The 23,064-nt window shown below is 34.6% G+C and overlaps 1 protein-coding gene across 1 annotated transcript in view; it reads left to right on the forward strand.

Moving 5' to 3' along the window:
• The window catches only part of LOC108689116, a 277,007-nt gene extending 259,340 nt beyond the window's left edge, over window positions 1-17,667 (forward strand). Inside the window, exons 19-20 of the mRNA XM_018195755.1 lie at window positions 17,309-17,464; window positions 17,582-17,667. Of these exons, the coding sequence (XP_018051244.1) occupies window positions 17,309-17,464; window positions 17,582-17,667 (242 nt within the window). The remainder of the gene's footprint in view (window positions 1-17,308; window positions 17,465-17,581) is intronic.
• Window positions 17,668-23,064: the final 5,397 nt, after the last annotated feature.

A 23,064-nucleotide genomic window follows, 5' to 3' on the forward strand; every position in this document is an offset into this window, starting at 1 on the left:
TTTTCTCCCGCCTTGAGTCTTAGGGCTGTTCCAGGGTATCTCCGTAATTACCAGATCTAGAAGTTTGTCTTCGGGCGCCTGACTCTCCCTCTTTCTTCAATCTTGGCGCGCTCTTGCTTAGAATCGTTCCAGATTACCCCTCTGCTCATTCAGAGCGCTGGCGCTTGCCTTCAGACGCACACTCCTCTCTATTTCTCTCACAATCAGCTCCGTGCTTCCTCGAGTAGGAATATTTTGCCGTATAAGGATGAAGTCATCTCACCTTACCCCGCATCTTCTATTCAATTACATTATTTTTTTCTATATAATTCTCTCTCTCTTGAGCATCCATTAAATTCTTTATCAATCGTAGATGCCCAGATCAAGACGCGGAGGATGAAGACGCCAACTAAGGCGGCTAGTGAAAACGTTGCACTAGCATGACGATTTCGACCCCAGTATGCTCGAACACGTATCAGTCTTCCTCGAGCCACTATCTCGCACGGTTCCCTCAATATATCCCATTGAATCGAGCCGACAACGGAACCTATCGCTCGAATATGGCGGAAGGTCAATCGCCTTCCTCCGCCGGACACGAGGCCTTCGATAAGGATCCCCATGAAACCGATCAAGATCATCGGAAAGCCTCGCGTCACTCATATCGAAGCTTCTGATTTAAAAATAAAAATAGTAAAATCATCGTTTCTTCGTTATTATTTCTCTTACTCTTCCGGTTCTCCCAAGGAACTCTAAGGGACGACAATGCTCGCACTGGCGAGGGCAACCCGTTCATGATCATATTACATAATTCTTAGGGTGCCTCCTAAAAGAACCTGGAAACAATCGCGTAAAATTCGTAAATCTATCTCAGCTGCCGGATCCATTACGATCGCTCATCAGAGTCGAGGCTCCACCTCGCATGTGCGTGTGCTCCCCCTTCTTCTCTGTGAGCCCCGTTCGCGATCTTCGGTCCCCGTCCGCCAAATTAGGGTAAGATATGACAAGAGCATCAATTAATTGCCTAAGAAAAAACAACGATGCCACATCGAGTAAGTACAGTTTGGCGTTATGATCAATTTAACCAAGTATGGATATTGAAATCGCCCAAACACACAATCACGTCGGTTATACATGCACAGGATAGACATGACTCTATAAAATGCAAGTCAGAAAGTATACCCGGAAGGCGATATACGCAGATGATCGCGAGCAAGATAGAGAGACACAGCAACAATATTAGTAAGAGTCCATCGGCGGGATATCCAAGCCGATCGGGGAGAATTGGAGAGACTCATCGATATATAGCGCGACACTACCCTCGCGGCAGCCTGTGTATCTGTCCAAGCGAATGAGTACGTAGTTATCTATGTTGACAGATCCAGAGTTTGTCGAATTCCACAACCAAATCTCCCCGACGGCCAAAACATTCAGACAGAAATGGAAGGCGATAATGTCTCTGACCAACGCAACATGCGGAACGAGCGAACATTGATATGCGCAAAACGTGCGCGTCTGCCGTCGTAAGAGATACTCCATTCCAAATCCAAAAATTGAGGCGGATCTACAGAGTCACTCAAGACCACCACCGAACGCAAGTGGCGCAAACAGAAGAGCGGGATGAGAGGGAACGGACTTGGACGGAAAGAAGTGAATCCGGGGAGGTGTAACGAAATGAGGACGTATTATCCTTGACACGAAAATAAGTGATCCCCCTACGTATTCAAACATGCCTAACACCATGCGCCGCCACTAGTCGACGTGCCTCACTAAAAGTGCGTCACTTAGAAGCTGTAACCTGCTTGTAAATAGAGATCCTAGCTGGCTGGCCAGCAGTCGCAGACATCCAATATATTTGGTTAATCCTTCCGATGAGCTCTGGCGATTATTACATTGCGCCTCGCCATTGTCGTAAATTTGACAATAAATAGAGATGAGGAATTCCTGCCAGGAATTCTGAAGATCGGCGCAATCTCTGATGAAGACACTGAGACATCAAGGGAGAATGAAACTCTTGTTATAGACTCAATTCTCTGAAAGGACTCTTGGTAGATCGAATACAATGAACTCATGGTCTTTCTGCTCATTATGCACTCAAAACTAGTCCATCCGGCAAGGCATGAGAATCACCAGCAGAAGTTGCAAGATCAGCATGCACCTCCTTCTCCAGCCTAGCAAAGCGCTTCTCAAGGATGATCAGCCTTGCACTCACAAACAAACAGATCAGCGGATAGATTATCCATCGCCGTCGCCAGTCGATTCGACGCACTCTCAACATCTATGAGACGCTGTAACATTCTATTGAACTCTATCCTAGCATTAAATGTTTCCAGAATAGGCTCGAGATAATCTAGAAGACTAAGTCTTTATTTAATAAGAGCAATTCTGTGTTCAAAAGAAGAGATGGATTAGGTAGAGTAGATAAGGAGGACTTAACTGCAGAAAGAGTCAATGAGACAGAAGACACCTGTGAAGAATGACACCACACTTCATCACTCTCGTCAGATAGAGGTGAGAGAAAAGGTGGCGAGATGCAATCAGCCAAGGAGACATTAGTCTTCAGCAGAAGCAACGACGGCTTCTCCCAGTTGCAACAGGATTGCAATCATGAGGCGCAAACCATTGTCAGCGCCACAGAAAGCGCAAGAGTGCTTACCCGAAATAAAACGTTTACATTTGGTACACGTCGACTGACTCATGGTAATTATACGAAATTAAACTACAAGAGAATGTGTTTATGCGTAGAATCGTACAACAAAGGCACGAAGCAATTTAATAAAATAATTATTTATATCCGTACCTGTCCTTTAAACAGAAAGAAGAAAAACGAATGACAAATAGACAACGATATAATGGCTAGATTTAAACATAAAATTATGACGTGACTATAAAAATTATTACGCAATGATAAAATATTACAAGAATGTAATGAAAAACACACAATTAACGCAGTATAAACATTAATAAAATAACGAAAATGTAGAAAGAATACATTCTGCTCGCCGACCAGCGCGAAAACGTTAAAAGTAAAAAATTAGAAGATAAAAAAACTGAAGTGTTACAATAAGCACCAATGACTAATAAAATGAAAAAATGTGCAGCGAGCTAATAAGTAAAGACAACACTTTTCACAAGAGAGAACGCAGAAATTGAAGAACAAGAAAGCGAAATCAGAGCGAAGTGGCGAGCAGAGATATTGACGAGCAGAGTGACGAAGTGTCACACGAGATCACTATACTCGCCGAGCGTTTGAATAGAGAATCGCTGTCAGATATTCGCGGCGTGAGCATAATCGCTTTAGGATATTATATCGCCTGTCAATGAATTGTAAAATGATTCGCGCGGTGATAAACGCATATCCTGGAATTTTTCAATGCAGTTAATGTATTCGTACATAAATACACCTTTACGAATCAGTCAATTCAAATTCTTCGTCCGATAGTTTTGAAAATCTGGAACGTACAATTTTTAATTTGTCTCTACTTAGAAACGAGTTGCAAGTTCGAGGCTTGTACTTAAGAACTTGTACTTAAGAATCTTAATTGTATGTAACGCATTTTTTCTGAAAATTATTTTTATTTTTGTTTTTCAAACATGTCAATAGTGCTATATTTTATGAAGGAAATATGTTTTTCTTTGATTGTGGATAGCACATCTACTTATTCTTCGTACGCGATAACAATTTTCTTAATTATAAAATCATAGCCCATAAATTATGAACAACCGGAATATATAATGAATTTTTATAATTTAAGTTATTAAGTTTAAGTGCGCTGGATCACAATACCGGTGAGGTGGCAATGATCGCGTGTCGTCCGGTATTGGAATGATTTCTCGCAGATGTAACAACGCGTCGCGCTACATCTCCCATTGTTCTTTCGATTCCATAGGCACGTTAGCGGATACGAGATTTTTCATGTCATGCGCCAAATCTTTGAATTTTCGCGCGAATGCGATCTTTATTGCGACAAAACCGTTACACTGATAACGTGTCGTTATATGAACATCGCATGTAATATCTCATACTTAATATTTCATGCGTTGATACGTGTATGACGACGCGTCTTTCCTATCGGATTCCGTCTTTCGTAGAACGCACTGTAAGTCAGTGTAGACAATGAATGGGACGCGCTCTTTATTGCAGTGATACAAATTTGAGCCACTTGTCATCCACGCTCGGCATTCGGATAGCGCAGTTGTTTATTTCTGCAATCCATTACGTATGACTACAATTTTTCGAATTGAAGTAATGAAGAACATCTGAGAAAATTATTATTATTACTACAAAAATTACTATTACTACAAAAATTATTACTATTACTATTATTATTGTCATTTCAAGAAAATTATAATTTTTCATGTGTACTTATCGATTGCAGAAAAATTTCTGATGCTCCATTCTAGTGAGTCATTATCTCACGAGACATAATAGATTTTTGATCCATGCAAAGTGGCCGAGACTGTCGTCGCGTGAATCTTCCACATAGAGCATGTACGTTGATGTGCTTCTTCTTGTCGCCGATGAGCCGTAAAGGAAGACTGTTTATTCTCGATGCTATACACGTTTATCAAACGTTTGAATTTTGGAATTTAAAGTCTTTTAAAGTCATTGGAAACATAATGTTCGTGAGATTTAACACTGTCATGTAATGCGGATACGATAACTCTTCGCATACTTTTCAATCGGGTACAGAGCGGCAACAACACGAAGTATTATTAGATGTGGCATCCCGTACGCACAGAATTTAGTTTGTTCATGTTGATCAAATTCAATATACGTGATAATGCCCATCCGCTGTTACGTTCTTGGAACTCTTCAAGCGTGGCTCGATGACGTGTCGCTCGTATCACTCGCGCAAATCGGTGTATCGATATACTTCAATGTTCTTAATGTTTATATTCTTAATGGCGCATTTGTTGTTCTGTCGCAAACTCTTCGTTGAACGCGGTGTTCACTTTCACACTATCGTATCTTTCTATAGCGTCGCACTACAATGCCACTGTTTTCTAAAAATCGCTAATACTCGATGTAATCTGCGTTAATCACCGCATCGATCAGAAACGATTTTTCGAATGCGGCGTCGATCTTTCTCCAGACAAGAGATCTTTCGTCGCACTCGCGTGCTCGCCACTCGCGTATCCGTCACCAACATGTACGCTTTAATTGCAGTCCAAGAGTCGCGCGATCCTCGCCATCACGGATTGTCTGTATCCAATGGCGAGACGCGTACGCTTGGCACGACAGAGTTCTTCGTGCTATTTAATGCAGCATTGTATCGTTGTAATCACGCGAAACACTTCACCAGAGTAACGACCTGGCCGCACTGCTCCAACAGTTCGCGTTCCACTTGCTCGTGATTTTCCATCTTTTCTTTACAATCTTTAGATCATGTCGCACTCTTCCACGGAATACTTAATAATTTTTTTAATGTGTGCAGAGTGGGCACATGCTGCATGAGAATACAAAGTACATCGCAATTCAAGTATGACCATCTGCCATCTAGTATATAGAAGGAACAGGTATCGTTTTTCCTAACGAGATATATTCCTTCAATGTCAATATTCAACAAATCAATCATACATGATGCACATATGGTTAAAGCACCATCCGTTGTATAGTAACAGTAAATTATATAGTGTTTAGTAAGAATGTTCGCAATTTCCGAAGGCTGCACAAATTTTTCTACGTAATATTGTCTTCGCTCAAATCACTAGCACCTCTAGTATTATCGGATACTTCTTCATTGGACAATTTTTGATAGTCAAATTCAATATACATGACAATGCCCACTGTTACGTTCTTAGAACTTTTCAAGCGACATCAACGTAGGCTCGACGACATGTCGCTCATACCACTCGCGTACTCCTTTATTCTCAAATTCTACTTTCATTTCTTCAAACAACTTGTCTATATTTACACCGTCCATGTCCCAATTGTTATCCATACTTCCATTATTTTTATTGCGATCGATTCGTTCGTCTTCCAGGACCAACTGTGGATCTGAGCGCTTATAATCCATTATATATTTTATGTGAAGTTTTGTGACTTTTTTGTTTTTTTGCTTGTTGAGTCACACTTTCTTTAAGAAAATAGATAAGGCAACATTGCAAGCGGTTCTAGTTCATATTTTCCATATCTCATTAGTATGTTTATAAAAACAGCATCATGCTTTTCTTAACGCGTCACGATATGATAGTATATAAAGCTTTTCTCATTGAATCGTAAACTTCAATTACAAGCGATAAGACATGGATCGAATAAACGAATATATACGTCGAAAATTGATCGAGCGCAAGCAATACCGTCCCTTGTCACCAGGGTCGCCAAATCCACTATCAGGGAAAGAGTGAGATATTGGGAATGTCCTAGGAAAAAAGCATCAAAGTCGCCAATGTGGTTCTCATCATCAACGTCATCAATTTCATCAAAACATAAGGTATCGCATTTAGGGTGACTAGTGCTAATGCATTGTATTGCTGAAAAAGCGAATAGTGAGCAAAAGTTTTTTTTGTTTTCTTTTTTCCAGAAACCGCTGGTAGTGATGTTCGAATCATCGATCACATTCGAACACTGCCAATCGCGGAATTCCTTCTGCCGTTTTTTTTCCGAAATTCGAGGCTTTATTGTAAAAAACTGATTATACATTTATGATTCAAAGTATCCATCGCTGGCCACTACTTTCTCCCATCTTTCGGGTAGCGTACGAATCCCGCGTCGAAAAAACTGGTCATCTTTTGAGGCTATCCACAAATCGATCCAATTTTTTACTTCTTCATAAGACCGGAAGTGCTGGTCAGCCAGGCCGTGTGACATTGATCGAAACAAGTGATAATCAGAGGGAGCAACGTCTGGAGAATATGGCGGATGGGGGAGGACTTCCCATTTCAACGTTTCCAAGTATATCTTGACCACTTTCGCAACATGAGGTCGAGCATTGTCATGCTGCAAAATCACTTTATCGTGTCTCTCGTTGTATTTGGCCGTTTGTCTTTCAATGCTCGGCTCAAACGCATCAATTGCGTTCGATACCGATCGCCTGATTGTTTCAATCGGTTCAGTTTTAACAGTTCATAATACACTACGCCGAGCTGGTCCCACCAAATACAGAGCATGACCAGAGCAGGAGCCGTGAATATTCGGTTTGGCTGTCGACGTGGAAGCATGGCCGGGAACTCCCCATGATTTTCTGCGCTTGGGATTATCGTAATGAACCCATTTTTCGTCCCCAGTCACAATGCGATGCAGAAATCTCTTCCGTCTTTGCCTTTGAAGCAGCTGTTCACAAGCAAACAAACGCCGTTCAATTCGTACCCAATTTCCTTGCTTCTGAATCATTCCCATGGCTTTGAGGCGTTTTGAAATGGCTTGTTGAGTCACTCCCAATGATCCCAATTCTTCTTGATTTTGACACGAGTCTTGCTCAAGTAATGCCTCCAATTCTGCATCTTCGAAAACCTTCTCTCTTCCACCGCTATGCCGGTCTTCGACATCAAAATCATCGTTCTTGAAGCGTTGAAACCTCTCATGACACGTTCTTTCACTAATAGCGGCTTCACCATAAGTATTTGAGAGCATTCGATGAGCCTCAGCCGCAGATTTCTTCATATTGAAGCAAAAAATTAAAACTTCCCGCAAATGACGAGAATTTGGCTCGTAAACTGATATTTTCAATCGAGAATAACTTTATGATGCAGACACAAATCGACTAATATTTCTATGGGGTTATGTTGACAGATGTCCAAGTTTATTGTATGACGTCTATGATCTATTTTATTTCGACCACCACTTACCGCTAAAGCCATCTATAGGAAAACGGCGGAAGCAAAGTTGTACACCTAATAAATAACAAATTTTTGTTCACATCACTACATATGTACTTTCTTTTACTTCCCCATTCGTCCTATTCTTTGCCTCGCTAGTAAAAAACAACGTGTTGTAAAAACTGTATAATTAAAAAAAAGATGTCGTACTTTTAATCTATTGATTTATTTCTTCCGTCCTTTCTTCAATGTTATGCACTTCGACATCGCTCTCTATCTTTTCCTAACATACAATCCTTTGGTTCCTACACATTTTTGGGGAGGGCGACGGGCAGTGTGGGGGGGGGGGGATGGGTTGACGAAAAAGCTATTTATTCATAGCGAAACATCATATATATGTAATTCATCAACCGGAATTTTTGTTTATATATTATAAATAGCGGTATCGGCGATCGGGAAGACCTTCTCTGCGCCTTCCCTCGCCTCGCGCCCCCTTTAGTCCTTTAATGAATTAGAACCGCTATAATATACTTACTGATGTAGAACCTAAAATTACGCAATATTCAAATAACTCGATAAAAATTCAGTGATTTTTCGAAAAGTTAAATATTTCTAAAAAAAAAAGAAACAGAACTTTATCTACAAAGTACTTTTTAAAAAATTTTTTTACAGTCTTTCTTGACTGAATTACATTGAAGCTAAACCTACATAGTTTACAACCAATCGAAATTCCATCGGTTACTATCGTAAAAACTAAATAATCTTAAAATTCATATTTTAACATGTTTTTTATTGTTTTTAAACTTTTGATGATTATATTCTTGAGACTTTCACAGGTGCTTTTTATATAAAGATTTTGCGTTTCGCGGGTTTCCTCCGCGTTCAGATCCATTCTTGAAATGCCAACGTTTCGTGAACCTTGCAGTTCACTTCATCAGAGGAGCAGCCTGATACTGAGCTATTGATATTTCCTCCTTCGTCGTTTCTTTTTTATATTACGCTACTTGTTCGAGTGGAGGGAGAGAAGAGAATTGTGGGGAGAGGGGGAAGAGATGGGGGAAATCGATCAGTCTTTAATAACCGAGAAAATAGATTTTCATTTTATTTATGGTATGTTGTAGCCATTATCTCTTTAGATTGTTAGGGTAGTTTTGTATCTCTTCTCTATACTTTCTTGGAAAGTATGATGTAATGTTGGCTATTATGGTCGTTTTGTCATACAATATTTATTTCCTGTTTCAATGTTGTGTTCTGATAATGCTGATTGCGTGTTTTAGCCTGACGTCACGTTAGTGTTCTTTTATCTCTAGGTTGATCATTCTCCCAATTTCTCCAATGTATACTTGCCCACAGGAACAAGGTATTTTGTACACTCCTGCGGAGCTGAGTGGAGGTCTTTGATGTATTCCTTAAGATTTGTCCTATCTTTTTGGATGGTTTAAAAATAGTTCGGATATTGTATTTGTTTAATATCCTGCCAATTCGATCTGTTGTTCCTTTGACATATGGGAGAATGGATAGGATTCTTTTGTCTGATTGTGTATCAGAGACCGTTGTCTTGTTTGCATGTTTTGATTATGTCGTGTCCGTTTTTTTGTAAGGCTATTTTTTTAAGTGATTGAGTTCTGTCTATAGATGTTCTTTGTCAGAAATGGTGGAAGCTCTATGTGAATTGATTGCAGACTATTTTTACAAACACTATCCCTCACTGGAAAATCCGAATCACATATAACTAATTCAACGGACTTCATACAAAAGATTTAATAAAATAATCCGACTACATCCCACAGATCTTGTAAGTTTCGACGTAGAATCCCTTTTCACACCAAGTCTCAGTAAAAGATATATTAAACATAATAAAGACAAAAAACAAAAAAAATAAAAACAAAATAATAATAAAATCTCACGTGAAATTCCCTCATCTCGCTAATAGAGCAGTGCTTAATAATCATTTACTTCTCCTATAATAACAAATTTTATGAACAAATTTCAAGAGCGGCAATGGGCTCCTATTTCTCCTGTAATCGCCAACATCTTCATGAAACATTTTGAGAAAGAGGCCTCAGAAAAACATTCAAAAAACAGAAATTTGATTCCGTTATGTAGACGATACATTCATGATATGGAGGTATGGCAGAGTTATAAATTCCTTATTTTCCTCAACAATCAACATCCAAATATCCATCTCTATAGACATACAGGAAAACGGAAAATTCTCCTTCTTAGATATTTTCTCTCTAAGAAAGTTGACGGTACCTTAGGCCATCAAATGTAGAATGCAGAAAATTAACACATACAGATAGATACCTACATACCGAGTCACACCACTACCCAGCACAAAAATAATCTGTATCAAATAAAAATGTAAAATAATCAATTCACTTATACATAGATTTTCACCATCTCTGACAAAAAATGTCTACAGACAAAACTTAATCACTTAAAAAAGTAGCTTTAAAGCACTTAAAAAAACGGACACGACAAAAAAGACATAATCAAAACATCAATAAAAATGCAAATAAGACAACAGTCTCTGACAGATGAAAGGATCTTATCTATTTTCCCAAAGGAACAACAGATCGGATTGGCAGGATATTAAACAAATATTCGAATTATCTTTAAATCACTCAAAAAGATAGGATAAATCTTAAGAAATCCTAAAAATCAAAGACTTCCATTCAGCTCCGCAGGAGTATACAAAATACCTTGTTCTTGCGGGCAAGTATACGTATTGGAAAAACTAGAAGAATGGAACAAAAGAACATCAACGTGATGTCAGATTAAAACACGTCACGCAATCAACATTATCAAAATACAACATCGAAATAGGACATCAAATACTGTCAAATACTGTTTGACAAAACAACCACAAATCCAACATTACATACTTTCCAAAAAAGTATAGAGAAGCCATAGAGATACAAAAACCCTAACAATCTGAATAGAGATAATGGCTACAACATAAATAAAATATGGAAAACTATTCTTCCAATTATTGAAGATTGATCGATTTCCCCTATCTCTCCCCCCTCCCCCCACCCACAATTTTCTTCTTTCCCTCCACCATTCCAATAAGTAATATAAAAAAGGAACGATCCGGAGCTCAGGCTGCTCCTCGTCCTGATGAAATGAATTCACGAAACGTTGGCATTTCAAGAATGAATCTAGACACGAAGGAAATCCGCGAAATCTTTTTGTGATGATTTTTTACCAAATTTTACCGTTGATTATTTAATAATGTAAATTTTGCTTCAATGCATAATTCAGTAAACAATAATCACAAGAGAATTTTTAACAAGCATTTTATAGATAAATTATGTACTGTTCTTTAAAATTATTAAATTTTTATCAAACTGAAAACTATTAAATGAATGTAATTTTAACACAACAATGTAATCTTTGATGTAATATATGTTTAGAAAAAGAATTAATTATAATAATTAATATTACTTTCGTTGGAAGAAAAAAATATCTTTAAAGGGATTGTGACATAATAGTAATTTTTTTAGTGAGAATTAGATCACTTGGATTGAAATAGGAAGTTCCTTCAATAGGTATACAAAAATATATTTTAGGTTTTATTGTATTAGTAGTGTGATTTAATTTTGAGGCGTTTTTCTTGCAAGAATTAATTTATTTAAACAAGATAATGAAGGAATACCTTAATCAAAATATTTTCTTTCGTTTTGTATATAGCTTTTTTCTCTTTTTCTGGCAAAAAATGAGTTCTGACAATAAAAAGATTTTTCTTTGGAATTTATCCAATTTTCAACAAATTTTTGCACATCTTTGAAATTATGTATGTATCCTTTAAAGCATGTTACATTGGCCGGTGCAAATGAAAATCAGCTGGAGCAATGTCTGGAGAATACGCAGAGTACTGTAAAACTTCCCATTCCAGTTCTAATAGCGTTTGCTTCACTGATAATGCAACATGAAGTTGAGAATTGTGAAGAAGGATAACTTTGCGCCATTTACTCACAATTAGAAATCGTTTTTTATCTACTTCAATTTGTATAATTGTTGTCGGTAACAGTTTCTTTCGGATTTAATAATTCATAGTACACAACACCTTCTTGATCTCACTAAATATACAGCAATACTTTTAAACGGTGGGTATCGCGCTTCGAAGTGAATATTTCTGGTTGGATTAACTCGTGATTTTTTTTATTTTGAATTATCAAAATAGATCCATTTTTCATCCTCAATAACAATTCCATACAAAAACTTTTTTTTTTGTCTTATCAACGAAATGCAAATATTCAATCGGTTCGCAATGGCAGTTTCCGATAACCGATATGGAACCCATTTTTCTTCTTTGTGAATTTTTCTTAAATTTGATTCTTCAGAGGACTTCCGAAAAAGTTTGAGACAGATGCGGTTTGTAATTTGTCTGTTGTGTCGAATAAAGCAAACAAGTTTTTTGATATTTCTCGGAAACTTGTTTCTCACATTTCTGCAATTGCAGTCGCAAAATTTCATGAGTTGTGCTTCGAATTACTGCCACACGCACCGTACTCACCAGATTTAGCTTCTAGTGATTTTGTCCTGTTCTCAAATCTGAAAAAATGGCTCGCTGGAAAAAGATATACTTCAAATATAGAGGTTATCGCAAAGAAAAACCTTATTTTGAAGGGTTAAAAAAATTATATTGAAGGTCTAAAGAAGTTGGAATATCGTATCGTATTGACTTACTAGGTAAGTCGAAAAATAAAAAAAAATTTTGCCACAAATCATATGTTTTCTTTATTCAAACCGAGAATTTTTCGAACTATCTCATAAATATTTAGTAATTACTGATGTATGCTTTATTTCTCTAACAAATTCTGAAATGGATTTTCATCCAATAATGCAAATCGGCATTTTTCAGTTTTTTGGTTGGTTGTCTCGAGCGATCTTTTTCGTTAATATTGAAATCACTACTTTTGAGTCGTTTGAATCAATATTCATATCTTAATTGATGGAAAATAAAAAAGCCCATCAGAGCTTATATCGGTTGTTCGGATGCACAGAAAACTATTTATTCTCATGACAATGTAACAAAATGAATTAAATAAACATTTCAATCCTTCAATTTGGGTCTTTATATAAAATATAAGCTATAGAAATCAAAACCTTAAACAGTTTAGCTGGATTTAAAATGCTTGTATGATTCTTGTGTGAATTTATATACTATGTAGTCCCCAGAAATACGCGCCGAAATAATTTTTCGGTCTTGAAAACGCTAACTCTACTACTAAACTACCGCAGTAATATCAAGGTAGGTAATATTTTTCGCAATAAGAATTAATTATTTACAGATTTTAATATGTTATTCAACATTATTAAGATTGTTTCGAAGATGCGAATAAGCATCAAAAATGTTAAATTACTAGCCAATTTAACTCGTAATATTATTGCGATAGTTTAGTAGAGCTAGCGTTTTCAAGACTGAAAAATCATTTCGGCGCACGTTTCTGGGGACTACATACGTACGTGAATTCGCACAAGAATTATACAAGCATTTTAAATCCAGCTAAACTGTTTAAGACTTTGATTTCTATACTCTGTGTTATCATACATATATGGTCCTATAATATATTATATTATAAAATATAAGTCTAAATTATATGAGTAACGCAACTTTCAAGATGATGAATCTCGACAATTTAGCTCGTTCTTCTTCATCCAAATATCAATTTATTATTTAAGGAATGGCCAAAGTGATTATCATGAATATTAAATTATACAATAATATTATAAAAACTTACATAAAATAAAAACAGTGTCGTATACATTACGTTGATAAGCAATTGCTAACAATTTGAGGAGCGATGTGACTTTATCTATCGAATTTCAGTTTTTTTCCATTTTTACAAAAAATATATCAGAGGTTATGTGCTTTCGGTGGCTGTCACAAATATATTGATTGTCGTAGTTGTCTGCAACTATAGTGAGAGTTTGAAGATTGACACTACTAGAAATTCACGGCGCATTGAACATAGTAACATCACTAATGTGTCATTCCTTATCAATTAACCTAGTATTTTAATATTTATAATATGTTAAACGTATACATATATAAAGTTCACAATTATACTCTCTTATAATATATTGAAGTGAAAAACATAAAATATATGTTGTTGGGTCTTGTAATACAAGTTTATTATTAAAGGAACAGAGACGGGATACAAATCACAATATTACCATAAAATGAGTAACAGGAAATCCTTTCTCTATTACAGAGAACAGAGAATATATAAAAAGTTGGAATAAACGAGATATTGCTTGAATATATAAAAGAGAATCGGAATACAAGCTCGCAGTTGTTCTTAAACTGTTTAGAACATAGATGATTAATAAATAGTTACAAAGTTATAAACTAGAGTGTGAGAACTACATAAAATTAAAAATAAAATAATACTCTCTTAAAACATGTTAAAGTACAAGCATAATACAATATGTTGAAAATAAAACAATATTAATAAAAATTTTAATAATAAAATTTTCAAATAAAAATAATTATCTCTCCTTTTTTTTGGATTATTTGCAGTACTTGAGACATTGAATTTTATGTTTATCAGAAACATATTTTAAACCTTCTTTTAAATATGTAACTACTTTTATTTTCGTTAGACTTTTGTGATGAAATTGATTGACAGCAGTAGATATTGCAGAAGACGCTTCGAATAATTGTTAGTCAATTAATTGATCCTTTTGTTTTCGACGTTTTGCAAAAATATTCAATTCAGGTATAATATTTTTCATAGTCTTAAATGGAGGTCTTATTGCATTTTATGTTCTAAAATTTGAGGTTCTCGGAGAGTGTATCTTATTGTTAAATATGTTAGCTGAATTACTGCTGCAGGAAAAACTAGATAATGCACTAGGAAAACGACTTGATTCAGGACACTTGATAATCAACTATCATAATCACTTCATTTTCATTTGGTATGTTATTTTCTGAAAATTTTTACAAAATTTATTTTTACATTAATAACTGTAAAATAAATTCACTTAATCTTTTACTTAAAAGATTAATACACACATACTTATCATACCTTTCTCATTTTTTAATATTATGCTGTTGGAAAAGGAACAGATATATTAAAACTTGAAGAATTATCTACACTGTTAGAAATGTAACCACAAACTTCCTTTAAATGAAGCTAATGATTATGAACGAAATTAAAAGTAATGAATGATTTAACTGAAAATTTAGTTGCAATAATTACTTAAATGTAATGAACGTGTACATTAAATTTATAAAATTTAATGTACTTTTAATAAAATTTTATGAAAAGTACATTAAATTTCATAAATTTTCAAATGAAAATGAAAAGTACATTAAATTTTATGTATATGTACACAAATATACTTTTTAGTATATTTATACTTTTTAGTTTTATAGATACATTAAATTTAATATAATGTCATGAAATTAAGTTCAAATTGTGTAACTTAAAATTTAATGAAATTTAAGAACATTTCTAACAGTATATGTCAATCTCTGATGATATTCAACAATTCAATCGACATAGTAGTAATGTTTTTGTTCTAAAAATAATTTTTTAATAAAAAATATTAGGTGTACAACTTTGCTTCCGCCGTTTTCTTATAGATGGCTTTAGCGGTAAGTGGTGGTCGAAATAAATAGATCATAGATGTCATACAATAAACTTGGGCATCTGTCAACATAACTCCATAGAAACATTAGTCGATTTGTGTCTGCATCATAAAGTTACTCTCGATTGATAATGTCAGTTTATGAGCCAAATTCTCGTCATTTGCGGGAGGTTTCAATTTTTTGCTTCAATATGAAGAAATCTGCGGCTGAAGCTCATCGAATGCTCTCAAATACTTATGGTGAGGCCGTTATTAGTGAAAGAACGTGTCATGAGTGGTTTCAACGCTTCAAAAACGGTGATTTTGACGTCGAAGACCGGCATAGCGGTGGAAAAGAGAAAGTTTTCGAAGATGCAGAATTGGAGGCATTACTTGAGCAAGACTCGTGTCAAAATCAAGAAGAATTGGCACGATCATTGGAAGACTCAACAAGCCATTTCAAAACGCCTCAAAGCCATGGGAATGATTCAGAAGCAAGGAAATTCGATACGAATTGAAGCCGAGAGGTGTTGAACGGCGTTTGTTTGTTTGTGAACAGCTGCTTGAAAGACGGAAGAGATTTCTGCATCGCATTGTGACTGGAGACGAAAAATGGGTTCATTACGATAATCCCAAGCGCAGAAAATCATGGGGAGTTCCCGGCCATGCTTCCACGTCGACGGCCAAACCGAATATTCACGGCTCCAAGGTCATGCTCTGTATTTGTGGGACCAGCTCGGCGTAGTGTATTATGAATTGTTAAAACCGACTGAAACAATCACAGGCGATCGGTACCGAACGCAATTGATGCGTTTGAGCCGAGCATTGAAAGACAAACGGCCGCAATACAACGAGAGACACGATAAAGTGATTTTGCAGCATAATAATGTTCGATCCCATGTTGCGAAAATGGTCAAGACATACTTGGAAACGTTGAAATGGGAAGTCCTACCCCACCCGCCGTATTCTCCAGACGTTGCTCCCTCTGATTATCATTTGTTTCGATCAATGTCACACGGCCTGGCTGACCAGCACTTCCGGTCTTATGAAGAAGTAAAAAATTGGATCAATTCGTGGATAGCCTCAAAAGATGACCAGTTTTTTCGACGCGGGATTCGTACGCTACCCGAAAGATGGGAGAAAGTAGTGGCCAGCGATGGATAATACTTTGAATCATAAATGTATAACTAGTTTTTTACAATAAAGCCTCGAATTTCGGAAAAAAAACGGCGGAAGCAAAATTGTACACCTAATTTTTCTTCTTATTGCATTCTTAAAAAAATTACATCCCACTAGTCCAATATGAATAAGTGATATGACGCAATTATATTGCACACAGCGCGTTGCATATATTATATGACAATATTGCACACAGCACAATCATATTGCACATAGTGTATTTTTCACATTGCTGTATTGTACATAGCGCATCGCAAATATAACTGTGCATTAGACGTATGATTGTATCACCTAGATAAGACATTCTACAATGTAGAATATTACTCAAATACTTCATCACTTATATAATTATTAACGCTTTTAATTGGCTATCGCGAAAGATTGCGACTGGCGATGGTGAATTAGCAACGTATTATAGAATACTTTTAAGTGATATATATAATACATATATATCGTACAATCTGCTATGTACAATATGTTATTGTGTATGCAATATATAATACGATCGTATGTACAACACGATCATATGTGCAATGCACTGTGTAGTACAATATAGCATGTAATACAATGTGCCATATGCAATGCAATAAGATTGTGTATGCATCTGTGTGCAATATGGTTGTGTATAAACGAAGCTGTAAGCAATTATTTTTATAGACAAACTTATCCCTCCCTAATAAATATATGTGTATTTCAAATAAAAAAAAGTGACATTGGATATTTGAATAATATTTTTATTGAAAAATTATTAATTTAAATATGCTATCAAATTTAATTAATTATATCTCTATTTTAATTGTATTTTCAGGTCCAATTGCTAATAAATTAGAGCAAGATTTCAGTAAACTTTTATCCTTTGGTAAACTTGAAGTTGCCAGTTTATATATTCCCGGATACACACCGATAAAAAGAAAAACTACATTAGGACATCGGCAATGTGGCGTACGCGATTCAGATGATGAAAGTACTTATAATTAATTCAAATAGTAAATAAATAATATTATAATTAAAACAATAAATTAAAGAATATTATCATTTCCTAATCCTATTAAATCAACATTATGATCAATATTTGTTACAGATTTCAACGTCCATCGTAGTACGTCTATCTCGTTGTTAGCAGATATGTTTGTAACATTTTTAGTAATAGTAAATACTGTAACGTAATTCAATACTAAATCTAATAATATCTATATGTGTGAAATATTTATTAACACATTAAGCGTTGGCGACACATACCGTGACATTGACTATTCGATAGCCGGTAAACACATGATAGACACACTGCACTAAAAACTTTAGTAATATATTAAAATAATTAATCAAGATTTCTCAATTACATAAAAAAATAATTTCCAAACATTGGATAATTTCAAGCTTTTACGCTCCTGAGGTATACAAATTGGCTGACGCTCAATGTGTTAAAAAGTAAATTATATAAAATGAAAGAAATGTATTTCAAAAACATATTAAACGTTTTTTATATTCTACGTTTTGAAATATTTTAAATTATATTACACCTGATTTATGTAGATTTATGTAGATCGTCTGAAAAGTTTTGAGCCTCAACATGAAAATGGCAATACTCATCAAAATCATTCTAGTACTACAATCGTACATATGGCATCATAAATGCCTAGCCGTCTGAATTTACTAGAGTATCGAAGCATATTCAAGATGCGTATTCCTTCCTGAATATTTTTGCATAGTGACTAATGATAATTCGATAAACAATAATTTAAAATAAAACTTTTAAACTGAACTTAAACTAAATAATTATGTATAACTACGTATAATTTATGGGATTACACGAAAAGAAAAACATACAAGGATTTATATTTTTGGAAACTACTGGTAAAGTTAAATTGGCTAGTAATTAATTATTCATTTTGATAAATATGTATGATTAATTAGTTTGAAAAAATAAGCAATAATTGCAGAATGTTGTATCTAATCGTGATTTTATTTTTGTAAAAAAAAATAATACATTATTCTCACATAACAATATGTTATCAAAAAGATTTCTAAAAGATATCTCATTTCTGAATCTGATAACTTAGAGAAATTTCTAAAAAGTCACATAAAGATATCTGAATGTTAGGTAATGCACCATTTTTTGAGAACAGAAAGATATCACAAAAATGATACCTAAAAGATTTCTCAAATTGCATGTCTTATTTAAAGTGTATTATCATATAAAGTTTGTATTTATGATGTCTAAAAAAAATCTGTTATATATCCAAAAAACACAGAGTCGTCTGAAAGCTTATTAAAAGATGACTTCTATAAACTTTTTAGTTATTTTTAAGATTTCTTTTTGATATTTTGGCTCATGTAATGTTTAATAATATTAAATATCTGAATTAATTTTTTTACAAAACTAAACGAAATTGTATGACTATCAATATACATTCCATTTATGTGTATTGTTGTCAGTATATATTCCAGTATATATTCTATTATGCCTGCAATGTTTGCTGTATGATGTGTATAAGAACATTATTTTTCATCATAGTCCCCTTTGAGGACTTGCTTTCAAAAAATATTTTATGAATGTTCAGAACACAAATTATATTTAATTATATTTCTCATAATGCTGCACCTTTTATTTTATTTCATATGGTTTTTCAAACATGAGAACCCGAACTTCATCATGTCTGTGGCGATCCCGCATACTGCTCGCGAGTGAATGATGAAAAGCAAAATAACGGAAAGATATTTTTTCCACATTGTCTTTTCGGTAATACGAAAAGTCTTTTAGTTGATTTTTTTGCTTTACCGAGAAGACAACCAAAGAAAGATGACGAAAAAATGTCTTCTTTAAGTTGTCTTTTCAACAAAACTAAAAGTTTTAAGTCATCTTATATAGTCTCTAAGTCATCTTATAGTCTCTAAATCATCTTATACCATAGTCATCTTTCATCTTGCTGAAGAGACAAAACAATCATATTCATTATTTTTTAAACATCTTTTTGTTATCTTTCAATATTTTATGCTGGCTTAAATTGTATAAGTCAAGTTATGAATCTATTTTTTAAAAATGTTATTTTTATTATCTTCAAAAATGACAACAAAAATGGATTTCTATAAAAGATATCATAATTATGTTTAGTTTCTGAATCAAATATAGCGAATGCGCATTTGCAATATAGCTCAAATACTATACTACAACATAATAATGTTCGATGAGAGAACAAATTGATATCATTTAGCATCCCACATAGACAAAAAGATATCTTTTATATTTCTAAAAGATTTCTTGCCATGTCTTCTGATATTTTTCATTTTTTACAAAAAGAGGAATCTAAAAGATGTCTTATGTAACATTTATAGATGTTTTTTAGATCTGGACATATCTTTAAGATACTTTATACCGAATTTGAAGATATCTAAAAAAAATATTTTTTATATATCCGCGGCGAAGATGTTCGAAATGCTTTAATGATATCTAAAAGATATCTTTTAGATATCCGGCAACGATGTTTGAAATGCTTTAAAGATATCTAATAGATATCTTTTAGATGTCTTGAAAATGTATTTTATATATCTTGAAGATCCTTAAAAGATACAGATACAGATAGTATGACAATGTTAAATTTATTAATTAAAAATTGCTGCTTACAGCGCTGAAAATAGCAACTTTTAGTTAATAAACTTTAATATTGCCATGCTACATTATTATTCATTTTCTAATACGCGTATTAGACATGACAATGTAAATTAAAGTTTAGTAATTAAAAATTGCTGTTTTCAATACTGTGAATAACAATTTTTAATTAATAAATCTGAAGATATTAACTATTATATACTACTATATACACTGGTCAAAAAAATTATGGCATAGAAAAATTGAGCAAAAATTGGTCAATTTTGGTTAACGATAACTTTGCAAAAAATTATTGTAGGATAATGTTTTTTTTTAAATTAAAGCTTGAAATCTCTTTTTTAAGACGCTATGATCAGATTTTAAGTTTGATGCATTTCTGCCATTGTAACTCTAAAAATATGTGTTTGTCATATTGAAAATTGCAAAGTTTAATGGAATGCACGGACTTTATAAAATTTTTTTAGGGAATGCCGTATGCAGCGGCATAAAATTCAAATTTTCCTCTTTAATTTAAAAAAAAACGAGTTGCGATTTTTTTTCACAAAGTTATAGAACCTTAAAGTTACTCTTATATTTTTTATATGTATCGACATTATCGACATTACGACATGATATGGATGGCAAGATTGTTATCGGATTTTGCACAGCGTATGTGTGCGTAAATTTCAGTAACGCGCATTACCTCCGCGTTACTCGATTGCTTCTTGCAACTGATTCCTCCTGTTAAAGCAAGCCCTAATTTCTTCCTGCGGAATTCCATTCCAGATTTGAAGTAGGGTTTGTGATAAGTCTTCGAGTGACAAGTTGTCTTGCCAAATTTAGTAATCTACGAATCATTATGTCCCATATGTATTCAATGCAGTTCAATCTATGGTTCAAATCAGGACTCATTACAGGATGTGGAAGAAGTCTAATTTTCCGCCAAAAACTCACGAGTAATGACGGTATGCGGCCGTACGTTATCTTGCATAAGGATAAAACTTCTTCCTATGCGATGACTCATATCAGTCTCTGCACCCAGAGCGCTAGTCTCGCACCCAACACGCTATATCGTGGGAGTAGTTTAAATTTTATACTGTCGAATGTCTCCAATGTCCGTGACAATCATTCACAATATTTGTTTGCAATAGTACGATTTGTGAAACACACACTTTCTACTTATTTTCGTGTCATATATACCATCCGAAGAACGTATTGCTTAATTTTTTTTTCGATAGGAAAGTGTGAGAACTTCAAAATGCGATCACTAAATCAAATTCAACGTGTACAAATTATTGCGCTCATAAGAGAAGGTTTCACTCAATCGTATGTTGCAAGGCAACATAAATCAAATAGCGGTTTCTTGCATTTGGTCTCGTTATCAGCAAACGGAAAATTTGCATCCACGATGAGGACAAGATCGGAGACGTATCACGATTGCGAGAAGATCGCCTCATTGTAAACTGTGCGAAACGATCATAGCACGACGAATTGCGGAAACAATCATGGAAGGCCGTCAAATTAATGATCAAACGGTGAGAAACCGTTTGCATGAGGCAGGGCAAAGGTCTTGGAGAAGTTTCCATGCACCAATATTAAATGTTGGACATCGATGTGCTCGCTTAGAATATGCGAGCTTATGTTCACTGGACAATGAGACAATGGAAAAACGTGCTTTTCATCGATGAATCGTGATTTTGTTTATTCAGTTCCGATAGATGAATTCGAGTTTGGCGTCATCAGATATGACAAAGCATTGCTCCAATAAGAGGTGAGCTATTCAACGATGGCTCTGTAATGATATGGAGAGGAATCACCGTGAATCAACGCACCGATCTCAGCACCAGGAATGACAGCGGTGGAAGAAGTTTTTTCCTTATACAGGATAATACACAGCCGCATACTGCAGCACTACTCGCGAGTTTTTGATGGAAAATTCAATTAGACTTCTTCTACATCCTGCAATGTCCTGAGTCCTGATTTGAACCTTATAGAACTGTGGGGAATATAATGGTTCGTAGATTATGAAATTTGGCAAGACAATCTGTCAGTCTCGAAGAGTTATCATAAATCCTAGTTCAAATCTGGAATGAAATTCCGCAGGAAGAAATTAGGGCTTGCATTAACATGAGGAATCAGTTGCAAGAAGTATGGTAATCAAGCAACGCGCGTTACTGAAATTTACGCATACACACGCTACAAAATTCGACAACAATCTCTTGTGGTCCATATCAGGTAATGATAATGTTAATACATGTAAAAAATACAAGGGTAACTTTAAGGTACTATAACTTTGCGAAAAAAATCGCAATGACTCGTTTTTTTTTTAAATTAAAGTTTGACCTTTATGCCACTGCATACGGCATTCCCTAAAAAAATTTTATAAAGTCCGTGCATTCCGTTAAATTTTGTAATTTCCTTTGTAATTTTCAATATGATAAACATACCCTCATATTTTTGAGAGTTACAATGACAGGGGTGCATAAAAAAAATCTGACCATAGAGTCTTAAAAAAGAGATTTCAAGCTTTAATTTAAAAAAAATGTAATTAAAAAACGTAATTTTTTAATTTGAAAAAATTATCCTGCGAATTTTTCGCAATGTTATCGTTGGCCAAAATTGGCCAATTTTTGCCCACATTTTTCTATACCATAATTTTTTCGAACAGTTGTATTTATATATATTCATATAAATGACGTAATTCCAGAAATGATAATTGTATGCCGATATGGTTGTCGGACTTTCAACACAATCAATCTGAAGTCTCTGTCCTAAAGGCTTAGGACGTTCGCACGGAAAGAGATCCGGGTTCGACTCCCGACCGAGGCAATAATTCGTTTATTATAGTTTCTTAAGATTAAATTTCGGAAATTTGGGAGAATTATTAATATTTCAGATTGATTGCGTTGAAAATCCGACAACCATATCGGCATGCAATTATCATTTCTGAAATTAATTCATTTATATCTATATATATA

This window comes from Atta colombica, unplaced genomic scaffold (assembly GCF_001594045.1).
Source record: "Atta colombica isolate Treedump-2 unplaced genomic scaffold, Acol1.0 scaffold26, whole genome shotgun sequence".
Classification (NCBI taxonomy): domain Eukaryota; kingdom Metazoa; phylum Arthropoda; class Insecta; order Hymenoptera; family Formicidae; genus Atta; species Atta colombica.